We start from the raw sequence: 13,702 nt of genomic DNA, 5'->3' as shown, positions 1-13,702 counted from the left end.
GCACTGACTGTACCCTGTTTTAAAAAAAAACTGGCACTCAATGTGTTAACTATTGCTGTACTTACTGCGATGATTTAAGTACGGAGTCATAAGAGTTTTTCACCCAGCGCAGCTCTTCTGTTCTTGACTGACAGCTACGCTGTCAACCCGGGTCAGATGGGGTCTGCTAATGAGGGGGGTGTTTGTTTTAAACTGCCTAGGGGGCCGGGCAGGGTGGGGTTCTGTAGTGATGACTCACCTAATGTCAACTACGGTTGTCAGTTAAATCCCAGTGGAGTGTCCCACGCGTTAAGATTATGGCATTGAGGGGGATTATATGTTTTATATATGTTTATGTATGTATATGTTTTATGTTTTATAATGTTTTATAATCACAATAAAAATAAAAATAAACCTTATAAAAGTATGTTAAACACAATAACCCCGGTGTCCCTATGTTGGGCATTTTTTCAAAATCCTTCAAAATTTCTCCAAAAATATATTTTTTACTTTGTTTCTAAAATAGCAAAAAAATCCATATCTAGAAGCTCACACGATGCGATGCGGTCCTGTGAGTTTGTAGATCGGCTATTTCCACTGTTTGTCGTACAATGAAGTATATAGTGCTCAACCACTTAAACCCTCTTTGTAAACTGAACCTGAGTTGACTCTGTACTTGAGACGAAAAGTTGCCGATCTACAAGCTCACAACGCATCTCAACGTAACTATTTTTGGCTTATGTTCCCACCATAATATGGATGCTGGGGTTCAAGTGGGTTAAGTGGCTGACAAAATCAAAACCCTGATTAATTGTGAATTTCCTCATTTGTGACCAGGCGTTATGAGAACCACCACACCGGGTCCTTCGTGCTGTACCAGAGCCTGAGCAGAACGTTCGAGGTCCACGCTCGCCAGTGGGACTGCGGCAGCCGGCACCACGCCGTGGCGTGCAACTGCGGCGTGGCGGTGCGCGAGGGCGCCGAGGTGGCCGTGTTGGACATGTGCAACGGCCAGCTGCAGGAGACCCGGCCCCAGCTCACCCTGAAGAGCCCGGGGGACGCCGGGAGCGGACGCGTCCGCGTCCTCGAGACCCATCAGGGGAAGAAAGTTACTGTAGGAATCACGTTCATTTTTGATGCAATTGACCAGTTGGTTCTCAAACGTTTCAGGTCGCGACAAACCAAACATAATCATATTTGAACTGGAACTTTTTTCCAATTTTTTTTTTTTTTACAATTTGGCCAATGTTGTTATGTTATGTTTGTTAAGCAAATCATGTGGGGACCCCTCCACCCCAAAAAAACTTTTGGGGACCGCCCTGGGGGTCCTGGCCCACAGTTTGAGAACCACTGCAATAGACCACTGGTGTTCAATATCGGGTCCGGGGACCACCAGCGGCCCAAATGGACCCTTACGTGTCTGTAACTCTGAGAGTGTTAAAAATGAACCAGATGGAACGAAAATAGATCCTTAGTTAAAAAGCACTGAGGATTTCCTAGTATAGGTATACAGTGGTTCAGTGATTCTCAACAAATTATAATTTGAAGGACCCCCAATTTGATATGTTTTAGGCTATGGACCAATTCAACTTTTACATTGAATTACATTTACTGTTAACATCTTGTGATTAATAATGAACCCTGAGATTAGATACCATTGTTTTAATTGATGTAAACTCTGTACAGTATCTGTACAGTATGTACAGTATTTGGTACGTTTTGTGCATGAAGAGAAGAGTATGTTAATGAGCTACAGGGTGTGCCTCTCCTCTCGCTAGTTGATCTTTCCGTCCGGGGCCTTCGTGAGGGCCGACGTCAGTGATTGGGGGATGAGCCTGTCCGTCAGAGCGCCCAGCAGGGACTACGGCAACACGCGAGGCCTGTGCGGGACCTTCGACCGAAACGTCAACAACGACTTCCAGGGATCGGACGGAGGCTCCTACAGCACCGACGACCTGGATGGATTCATCGAGAGCTGGAGGTCAGTCAGTCACGTGGGATTTCAAATGGGTTACAAAGCTTGAGGAAATGTCCTTTTTGTTTGAGCAAACATCATTTACAATGGGTTGTAAAATGTTTGAGGAAACACCCTTTGCAATGGTTTACATTGCAGGAGGAAACGCCCTTTTCAATGGGTTAAAATGCTTGAAGAAATTACCTTTATTTTTTTGCTTGAGGAAACGTTATTGTCAATGATTTATAACACTTTGGGAAACGTCTTCAATGGGATACAATGCTTTGAAATGTATTTTCTTTTGGTTGGTCCATCCATCCATCGGTCAATTTGAGTGACCCCCCCCCCCTTGCTTCTAGCACCACCCCTCAGGCCAAAATGTCAACTTTGCAAACGGGATAACATCTCATAATCTATTAGGCAGATAGCAGAATGGACCCTACCATGGCCTTTCCTCTAATGCATGAAGTATGTCTATATGCCTGAATGTTTTCTTTGTAATTGAGGTGTGTATTTTCTACAGTAATATAATTTTACCCTACACTTAATGTACACATGTTACTGGAGAATGCCACTTCTCAAGCCTCCGGAAGGGTTTTTAGGCATTCTCCCCCACATTCTTCTTAATCCATGTGTATCTTTTTAACAAAGTGTTACTCTTTTTATTTTCACTAGTGAGAGCAGGCTCTTAAGCAGGGGTCTTCAACAGGGGGTCCTGGACCCATAGGGGGTCCTCAGAGTTACTACATGTGGGCTGCCAAATCTTTGTGTGAAATGATTTTTTTTTACATTAACCACTTGCACCCTAGCATCCCTTTTCTGAGGAGAACTTTAGCCAAAAATAGCAGATCTACAAGCTCACAGCGTTGTGAGCTTGTAGATTGGCTATTTTTGGCAAAGAGGTTTAGGTGTAGAGAGAAAAAAGAGCAGACCAAGTAAACAAAAATAAGTTTAATCTGAAACACAATTTTATACAATATAGAGGGTCCCTGCTTCATCTCTCTCAGCTAGGGGGTCCGTGGCCTGAAAAACGTTGAAGACCCCTGCTCTAAAGTGTTAGCTGGTTCCAACCACATACAGTTTTCATTAGTTTTGTTCATTTTGCGCTCCAAAAAAATACACATTCAGCCTTTGTTCAATTCAAGATCTCTGTTTGCCATCAGTTTTCATCAATTGTGAATATAAAACATGCACAACACAAATGTTTTGACACAGTGAGCCTCAGCCATGTCCAGGAGCCCCATTTCTAATTAGCACAAGTAATGAGCCGTGGATTGAAAATAGACAAATGTGGAAATGAAGTCAAACTCTGCCTTTTTTTTTACAAAATGGTCACACTTCAGCGGCTGTTCCAAAGCTCTTTCTAGCTGGCTGAGCACAGTGTCGTTTTGTTTCAGTAAGCACTTATGTAATTTAAGATATACATACTGTACAGTAATTTGAAAATCCTATGAATTTCCTCACACATGCTTGATGCTCGCATGACCCAACTTCGTCAACAATAGAGCATTATTATAATAAGAATATTTTTTATATATTTGTTAAGAGTTAGAAAGCGTATGTGTATATGTTGTGTTATAATACAAACTTTTAGTAGACCTTGTGAATAGCATTTTGCAGTACATACCGTTGTATGGTGTCGTATTTACTGTATTGTATTGTATATTGTGGTAAGCTTAGTAGAGCATAGAACTAAACTTAAAGCTGCAATCCGTAGGTCCTAAGTCTTGTGTCCTTCCAAAGCAGGTCTCCACCATCACAGACCAAACTTGTACACTTCACAAGATGGCATCCCTGCTTGTCCAGGGGAAATATTGCAATTAGTTGTTGTTTTTTACCATAAATGTTATTGTTATTTAGATAGCATGTTGTTTAGACAGATGCTAGGTTCATTGTTTACATATTATCCTAATTTCATACTATTGTTCTCTCTGAACACTACTTATGTGACTATTTTATTTACATTGTTGTTTATTGACTAGAGTTGATGCTTACTCTGCTTATTTATTCCAATCTCACAATTGTAAGTCGCTCTGGATAAGCGCATCTTTGATTGATTGATTACTTTATTTGTCAGAAATGAAAACGCGGTACGAGGTACAGTAAGACATTTAGGCTAAAGGGATAACTGAAAAAAGTCCTGGGTACTTGTTTCCATTATGGTCTGCCTAAATACCTAAATTGTAAGTGTTCCTTGCTTCGTTAGCATCCTTCAATTGAGTGAAAAGCAGAAACCATCAGTACCACATTTTTTTTACTTAAGTAAAAGTATCAATACTGCAATATAGAAATACTCTGTTACAAGTAAAAATCCAGAATTCAGAATGTACGAGTAAAAGTATGAGTAAAAGTACAAAAGTATTAGCATCAAAATGTACTTACCAAAAGTAAAAGTATTCATTATGCAGAATGTGCCATTTCAAGTTTTCAAATTATACAAATCTTTTGAAAATAGCTGATCTACAAGCCATTCTACGCATTTTCAAATGGCCGAAATGTATATAGGGCTGAAGTGGTTAATGTATATTTTTAAATAATAATCAAAATCTACAAAGTAACTAGTAACTAAAGTTTTCAAATAATTGTTGTGGAGTAAAAGTACAATATTTGCCTCTGAGATGTAGTGGAATAGAAGTAAAAAAAATATTGGAAATTGGAAATACTCAAGTAAAGCACAAATACCTCAACATTGAACTTAAGTAAATATACTTAGTTACTTTCCACCACTGGAAACCATGCACTGTATCAACCTGCTCTGTCCAGGTGTTTTACCTCCCCTCCTCTGTCTCTGTGTTAGGATAGCTCCCGGCGAGAGTCTATTCGACAAAACTCCCGCTGACACGCAGCAGGAGAGCAGGAGGCCTTTCTGCCAGTGCCGAAAAGGCTACGGCGCCGTCCGGCCCTCGGCCAGGGGCATGAGGCACCTGTACACCCGCTCCTCGGCCCACTCCGCCTGCATGGACCACCACGATGTGGACTACACATCGCTGTTCCCCTCCATGGACACCACGCTGGAGTACCTGAAGAGCTCAGCGGATGAGGACGAGCCACTCAGCCAAGGTTGTTATAGTTAACTGAAACTAACCGAATAAGGGAAATTTTAATTGAGAGGGGGAAAAAAACTAAACAAACACTAAACGAAAAGCATTCTAGTTAACAGAAATAAAAATAAAAATGTCGCTTTACAACAAAAATAACTATAGCTAACTGAAACTGTGTGTGTTGTGTTTACAAGACTAAATAAAACAAACTAAAATTGTAGAGATGTGCTTAGTTTTAGTCTTTGTCAATGTTTCATACGTCCAATTATGGAAGAAATATGTTAGAAATCTTTAAAATTGCGAAAATAGCCAATCTACAAGCTTGAGATTATAAATAGGCCATTTTTGCTATTTTTTACATATTCATTATTTTTGACAACATGGCTTGGAGTTGGAGTACTCCAATGGAGTATTTATACATTGCAGTATTGATACTTTTACTTAAGTACAAAATGTGATTATTTTTTTCCACCAATGCTAGCATTACAACTTCAGCCCTGTTGTCAAACATCTTCAAATATAACCTTAACCTTGCAGACGGCATCTTGGACCTGTCCTCATTCAGCAGCCATCCTTTGGAGAGGAGACACTCCCAGACGTACAGAGAGTTCGGACAACACGAGGAGGACGGGCTGGACGGAGAGCTGAAAGAGGACGTCCTTCTGTCTCTCAACCGACCAAGCAAACGGACATCGTATGACACGTACGACTTTAACAACCGCCGCCTGCAAAAGAGGCACTCCGACGCTTTTCGGGATTCCGGACGAGGCGGCATCATCGACGCCGAGTCGGACTCCGAGTCTCGGACGTTCCGAGATACCGGACGAGACGACGGGGGCGAACTCGACGGAGAACTCAGGGAAGACCTCCCCCTCTCGGCGGACCGGCCCAAGAGGCAGACGCTCCCGTTGGAGGTCAGTGGTGGAAGAAAAAGTAGAAAAAACGCAATGTAGAAATACTACAGGTTACAAATAAAAGTCCGGTATTCGAAATGCTACTTGAATAAAAGTACAAAAGTATTGTCACAAAATATACTACTAAGTACCAAAAGTAAAAGTACTCATTATGAAGATTGTCCGAGGTGTTTTTCAAAGGTTTTCAAAAATGTTACAAAATCTTTCGAAAATAGCCAATCCACAAGCCCACAAGGCATTGCGATTCGACACGTTGAGAGCTTGTAGATAGGCTGATTTCTAGCTGCTGAAGTATACAATGGGGCTTAAAGGAATAGTTCACCCAAAAAATTACTTATTTTCTATCAATTACACACCCCATGAACCCCTTGAATTCATGGAGATTTCTTTGTTTTTGACGCATACCTGAGCCAATAATTTATATTTGTTGCATTTCCGGTAGGAGACTCAAAGAGACACCTTTGAGTCTCCTACCGGATACATTAGCATCTTTCCGCCGGTGATCAAATTATTGGCTTAGGAATGCAACAAAAACAAAAAAATCTCCACGAATTCAATGCTTCATGGGGTGTGTAATTGATAAAATAATATTTTGTGGGGGTGAACTACTCCTTTAAGTGGTTTATGTATGTTTTGCAATAATCTAAATCTGCAAAGTAACTAGGAACTAAAGTTGTAAAATAATTGTAGTGGAGTATAGGGGCCTTAGCGCAGCATATGGGAGCAGCGTAAGCTGAGCGTTTATTTTGCGCATTCACTTTCATGTGTGACGTTCTTATCTTCTTGGTGACATACTTTCAACTTAGAGTTGAACATGGTAGTGGACTAGAAGTATAAAGAAAAATGGAAATACTCAAGTCAAGTAAAAGTACCCGATTAAATGCACTTTGTTTCTTTACACCCGGGCGGCCGCCCGGCCGCGCTGGCCCGCCCCCAGCGGCCTGACCTCCGCCAAGGCCCTGGAGGTGTGCCAGGCGGTGCTGGCCAACTCCACGGTGGGCGCGGTGTGCGGCAGGCTGCTGGGCCGCCATCTGGGCGAGGCCGTGGACCTCTGCATCCCGGACCTCCAGCTGAAGGATGACCTGGCCTGGGAGGAGGCCCTGGTGAGGAGCGTTGTCTATATTTAGATCAGTGAATCTCAAAACCTTTTCATGTCAAGGACCCACGTGCAGGGCAGGAATTTCAGGGAGGCCATGAAGGCCATGGCCGCCGTTGGCCCACAGTTTGGCCTTCTGCCCTTCAAAAAATGATCTGCCCTAAGGCCACAGTGGCCTTGATGCCCCAATCCACACTGCCCCCCAGCTGATTTAACAGTTTTCTCCTCTGTCTCTTTCCTGTAGTCTTCACAGACATGAACCGTTTGTGGTCAGAGAAGGACATATGCAATTGAACTAGGCCCTTGCAAGAGCATAGATTGACTTCTGAGACACAGAGTATGTGACAAACAGAACATAAACTCACATGCACTAATAATACACATGCTGTTTGGGCCAACAGTTACAGGACATAAGGTAATCAGACAGAGTACAGAATTACCGTTTCTATTTCACTGTCAAGAGTCTGAATTCTTAACTCCTCAGTTCTCATCCCCATCTTCAAAACAGTCCAGTGACTCTGAGTATGAACTTCTGAACTCCTTTTCAGGACTTGTGAACTTTTTTTCTATCGATTACTCACCCCATGGAGACTTGAAATCATGGATATTTTTTTGTTTTTGTCGCATTCCTAAGCCAATAATTTGATGACCGGCAGCGGTTCCGGTAGGAGACACAAAGAGTCTCCTTTGTCTCTCCTACCGCTGCCTACCGGTCCGCTGGTCATCAAATTATTGGCTTAGGAACGCGACAAAAACAAAAACATATCCATGAATTCAAGTCTCCATGGGGTGACTAATCGATAGAAGAAAAGTAAAGTTTTGGGTGAACTATCCCTTTAAACTGATTTGTATGCATCAAGGATCCCTGGGGGTCCCAGGACACCACTTTGAGAATTCCCTGGATTAAAAACATATATATATATATTGCTTATGTGCAGGTTCCATACTTGGAGAATGAGTGTGAGAGGAGGTTGCTGGACAACCGGACGGTGCGTGTGGTGGAGCTGGGCGAAGCTCCGGGGGAGGTGGTGACCGCCCTGCGATGCCCCAACCTCTGCAACGGGAACGGACACTGCACCGAGTGGGGCTGTCAGTGTTACCCCAGCTACAGCTTCTACGACTGCAGCCTGGCTATCAGTGAGTACACTAACCCTGCTGAGGGCCGCCCGTGCGTAGGTCACTGTTTGCGACACTTTTCAGTTCAAGACCCAAAAGATACATTTGATGTCTCCTCGGGAACCCAAACTAAAAAAACATTATGAATTAATAACTTAAGCCGTATTTCAAAAATAGGGAAAATAGCATATATACAGGGTTTATGAATTTATTTTATTGTTTTTACATTTCTGAAATTATTTTGAAAATGTTAGACTTTGTTTAAGTTCTGGAGGAAAAACGTAATTGTTTGAAATGATAAATACTTTTGTAGGAAACGCAACCGACTCATTGTTTAGGAAACACTGCCGTAGATGAGTAGGTAGGTCGCTGGGTCGACCCATTCTGTGTCAAAGTGTCCATGAGCAAGACACTTAAATCCTAACAGCGCCTCCAAATAACATAACAGTAGCATAACATTTGAGTAATTGAGTAATAGATTTATGTCTCCTGATAGGTCAGACTACAGTATAAACCTGCCGATATAATACTTATTGGCTGACAGTATTCTCTGCCTCCTGATAGGTCAGACTTTAATATCTCCTCCAGATTCTGATTGGCTGACAGTGTTCTCTGTCTCCTGATAGGTCAGCCGGTGGAGGTGACAGACCTGGAGAACAGAGGGCTGTGTGACATCAGGCATTTTGACTGTCGCAGTGTCAGGGTGTTTGGCCTGGGCTTCATCCAGTCCCCAGACCTCAGCTGTCTGGCCACCAGGCTGACGGTAAGAACCCTTCACAAGATCACCACACATGTCTAGACCCCCAGGGGTCCTTGATGGGGTTCCAGGGGGTCCCCAGCTACGGTGCTGTGAAAAAATATATATATTTATTTGTATTTATTTGTTTTGCATATTTGTCTCACTTAATCATTAAACCAAGCCCCCAGAACCCAGTGGTTTCATTGAAGCCAAATGGACATGCTGGCCATTCATGGTACGGCAGGCCTGGGGCAGGCCACGAGGCTGCGCGCTTCTGTGATGCAAAACGCGTCACCTCTGTGACGCACTGAGGCCCAAAATAGGCCGCGCCCACCAAATTTCCAACCCGGAAGAAGGGGTGATTTAGGCCCATGCGCTGGGTGAGCAACTCAATGCAAGTGGATGGGAGGAGATTTCTGGTGCCCTCTCTATTATTTTTAACTCTATGGGTTAAACACATCTTAATATTGGTCAAGGAAAGGAAGTTCTATCCAAACCTACCTGTCCCTGAAAAGGCTTTGTCAAGCGTCTATATGAACACAATTGGGCCCGTGTTCGGGGGGAGGGAAGCCGGGCAGGGAGGGTGATATTTGTCACTGCAGGCACCTGTCAGCAGGGAGTGTTGGGCGGGAGGAGTAGGACGAAGGCTCTACGTCCTCCCGGTGGGGGTTCCTCCTGGGGGCAGGTGAGTCAGTAGAAATGTGTGTGGGGAGGAATTAATTGGCATCACGACTAAATTGGGGAGAAAAATGGGTACAAAAAACACCAAAAAACACACTTAAACAACAAACAACTGGAAGATCTTTTCTAACTGACTGGCCATTCCTCCAGACCACATTAACAATGAGCATAACATCTGACACTGGACTGTCATGTTTTTTTTTTTACTTTGTCTGTCAGACGTCTATAAAACCTTAAAGATGTGTGTGTGTGTGTGTGTGTGTGTGTGTGTGTGTGTGTGTGTGTGTGTGTGTGTGTGTGTGTGTGTGTGTGTGTGTGTGTGTGTGTGTGTGTGTGTGTGTGTGTGTGTGTGTGTGTGTGTGTGTGTGTGTGTGTGTGTGTGTCTGCGTGTGTGTCTGCGTGTGTGTGGGTGGTCCGCAGTACATGAACGGTGAGTGGTCTCCAGGTGAGAAGCAGAGGACCAGAGCCACGTTCCTCAGCTCCAAGGTTCTGGACTGTGCCGTTCCATCCCTGAGCAACATGGCCGCCCACACAGAGGACTTCATGATGGATGACAAGCCCTACGCACGCTGGGAGATCCAGGTAACGCTAAGAGTAGATCAGTACCATTTTGAGGAACTTTTATGATACTTGAATATTTCCAATTTCACAATTTCTTAAAAGCTTTTTTTTATGTATGGAGTTTTTTATATATATATTTTATTTCTGAAATTATTTTGGAAAATATTATTATTATCATTATTATTATTATTATTATCATTATGTATTTGTTTCAGATTTATGAAGAAAAGGATCTTTTTACATTTTTTTTATCTTTTGAAATAATAATTTTAAAAGGAAACGTATAACAATAAAATACTTGTGACCTATAAAAATGGGTTCATGACCCAAAAATGGGTCGGGATAAAAAAATGGGTCCCGACCCATTGTTTTGGATACACTGGTGTAGCCTACTGCACTGCTAAAGCAGGAGTCTTCAACGTTTTTCAGGCCAAGGACCCCTTAGCTGAGAGAGAGATGAAGCAGGGACTACAAAGTGTATACAATTGTGTTGCAGATTAGATCTGCTATTTTTGCCTAATGTTCCACTCAGAACAGGGGTGCTACGGTTCAAGTCGTTAATTTAAAAAACATTATCCTATCACACAAAGATTTGGCAGCCTCCCTGTAGTGCCTGGGGACTCCTTGGGGGTCCCGGACCCCTTGGTGAAGACGCCTGGGTTAAAATTAAACCAGCTTCCCTTATTTCCTGGCAACTAAAGTTTCCTCCGGAACAACAGCCTGCTTTTCTCAGAGGCTTTTTCTCAGTGTGTCTAAAAATACCAGACTGCCCTTAGTCTTGGACCTGGCTAAGATATGTATGCACTTCATTTAGGAGAGAATATCTCAACTGTTCTTGGCTAATATGACCCCAGGGAACAACTTAGGAACTGTGACTAATTCTCTATCCGGGACGAAATACCCGAAAATGACCACGCCCTTTTTAAAATGACCATAACCGGTGCACTACTTCCAACATGGCTCTATCTGCTAAACCGTTGGAGCTACAGATTTACTGAGGTGCTCAAAATGTTCAGAATACTTATGTTTTTAGGGAAACAAGTGTAAAATTTCTAATTTGATATTTGACAGAACATCTAATAGAAACCACTAGAAATGTATTACAGTCCAGGGCCATAGGGATATTTTTGCACAAATTCAATCTAAGAGCACCACATTTGTCCCAGATGTAACCCAGGTCACGCTCTAATGATTTAGCAAGGGCGCCCGAGCCAGCGACCTTCAGGGTCATCATAGTGGCCAAATCCAATATGACCTGACAACATTTTTGGCTATAAAGTTTGAACCACATTTTGAGCTATGAATGCAAACTTGGTGTCTAAATCATATTTTTTGACAATTAGAAACATGTTTGAATGCTTATCTTTATGATTTAATCCATCTAGAGGACACTAATTTGATTATCACAAATATGGCCACTATGTTATGAAACAACCAATCTATCTTACAATGTAATTGTATTGAAACAATAATGATTTAACAGTAGAACTAATTCCTATGAGGATAGGCCTACAGCTACAGCTAATACAGTATGTTCAACAATGCTCAGCATAAAATGTAATACTATATAGTATTACTATTCTATACACCATTGACTAGTATGATATCATACAGTACTATAGTCAAAGGTGTATAGAATTGTTTACAATATGTTTATATCACATTATGGTCTTGGTGTTACAACAGAAACAGCTTTACTGGCAAGATAGGTCCAGTAAGGTTCACACTAGTCATGGAGTCCCAGTACCAGCCCAATTTGAAATCTGGGATATTGTGTTGGACGGAGGTTGTCTGATTCCAATAGGAGCTGGTGTGTAGCAGTTTTTACATGCTGAATCAGTGCAGCTTGGGTGGGAGGAATGTTCTTGAGGGACTGAGAAAAGCCACTGTCAGGATTAATCTACTCTGATGTGGCCACCACGGCTCTTGCCGTACAGTATATGATGATGACCATATACTCCAATCTTTGGACATGGAAAGTCGATCTTTTCAGGCTCCAAAGTAAGGGTGACCAGAGTTTCTTTGAGATACCTGCACTCATTTTCCCATTGTCAGGGAAGGCTGATGTTGGTAAATGGTACCACCTAACCTGCACTGATTCAGCATGTCAGAACCTGGGAACCGTACTGGACCTATCTTGCAGATGCCAGTAAAGCTTGCGCCATCCTCCATTTCTTTCTTTGAAATATGCAAAATGGAGGTCCAGCCACACCCAGTCATAAAGATAAGCATTCAAACATTTGTCTAATTGTCAAAAAAAACATGATTTAGACACCAAGTTTGCTAATTTATAACTCATCTGGTTCAAAAGCTTTAGCCAAAACCTTTTTCAGGTGGTGGCCATATTAGATTTGGCCACAATGATTATCCAGAGCGTTAATGGCTCATGTACCCTTGCTAAATCATTAGAGCATGCCCTGGGTTACATCAATTTAGGTGCTTCTAGACTGATTCACACAAAATTATTCCTATAGCCCTGGACTGTAATATGTTGGCAGTTCCTTTTGCGTTTTTTAGCTGTTCTGTCATAAAATATCAAATTAGAAATATTACACTTTACTATAAGTATGTATACTTTTTCACCTCCTATTGACTACAAGGACATGACATTTACTGAATCTACTCCCAAAGAGGGTTTGATTTGATCAAATCTTACCAGTAAGAGGTGCAGATTAGCAGGCAGGCAGGCAGGCAGGCAGGCAGGCAGGCAGGCAGGCTCAGTTATTTCTTGTCATGTATATTCAAAGATTTGCAAAAATGTTCACAATTTTTCAAAAATAGCAGATCTACAAGCTCATAGCGCGGCACTCTGTGCCGCGCTATGAGCTTGTAGATCTGCTATTTTTGAATAGCCAAAGTATAAAAGGTAAAAGTTATTGTGATGCTATATTAACACATTTTGCCGGGAACCCCCCCAAGGACCCCTGGGGGTCCCCGGACCCCACTTTGAGAACCAATGCATTACAGAACAGCAGGCAAGCCACAAATGGGCAAGGCACTAGTAATGGTAACACTGAAGGAGGGGGAAGCTCTGGAGGGAGACATTAGTCTCTCTGCTGTGATGAGATCTACAATAAAATATGACGTTTGATTCCTGACATTGCAGTCCTGCATCTTCCTGATCTGTTTAACTTACTTAAAGTAGCATCAAAAGCTGCCATTAAACCCCCTGGACCGGCAAATAAAATCTGGTTGGGGAAGTGAATAACCACCCCTCACCCCTCTCTCAACACCGCAAGTGCCCTTGAGCAAAGTAATGAACCGCCAACTACTCCAGTTGAGCTGCTCAGTGACCAACAGTATAGAGCTGTGGTTGTACTGTTCAGCTCCCAGGTGTGATAAGTGTGTTCATCTTAACATAACTGGTGTTATGTTAAGATGTACAGTACAGGAAAACAGTATTACTAGTAATAGTGACAAAGACAAAACAATTCAGAGGTCTTTATTCCACTCAGGTGGAGGAGGAATCCTAAAAGGTCAGAGTTCACATGCTTGTAACTTGAAACATCACGGGACCTGAAACCCAGCAAAGGCTATAAAAAGCTGGGTGGTCGCTTTCCCTCAACAACCAGCTATAAAGGCCCAAACCTACCCCAGTAGAGCACACTTCCACTCTAACAC

General features: G+C 42.4%; 2 protein-coding genes across 4 annotated transcripts in view; both read left to right on the top strand.

The window, feature by feature from the left end:
• Positions 1-12,169, top strand: part of LOC308080974 (von Willebrand factor D and EGF domain-containing protein-like) — a gene marked incomplete at its 3' end in the record, with an annotated part of 44,152 nt that extends 31,983 nt beyond the window's left edge. The window contains 10 exon segments of the mRNA XM_080457381.1: positions 817-1,093; positions 1,758-1,960; positions 4,731-4,993; positions 5,512-5,888; positions 6,747-6,803; positions 6,806-6,991; positions 7,923-8,121; positions 8,727-8,863; positions 9,941-10,102; positions 12,137-12,169. Coding sequence (XP_080313507.1) covers positions 817-1,093; positions 1,758-1,960; positions 4,731-4,993; positions 5,512-5,888; positions 6,747-6,803; positions 6,806-6,991; positions 7,923-8,121; positions 8,727-8,863; positions 9,941-10,102; positions 12,137-12,169 — 1,894 coding nt within the window.
• Positions 1-13,702, top strand: part of LOC308080976 (uncharacterized protein) — a 1,029,623-nt gene that overhangs the window by 237,647 nt on the left and 778,274 nt on the right. The window lies entirely within an intron of this gene.

This window comes from Gymnoscopelus braueri (genome assembly GCF_963280865.1).
Source record: "Gymnoscopelus braueri genome assembly, contig: SUPER_24_unloc_1, whole genome shotgun sequence".
Lineage (NCBI taxonomy): Eukaryota > Metazoa > Chordata > Actinopteri > Myctophiformes > Myctophidae > Gymnoscopelus > Gymnoscopelus braueri.
The sequence above is the reverse complement of the archived record's forward strand: the minus strand, read 5'-3'. Positions and strand labels throughout refer to the sequence as shown.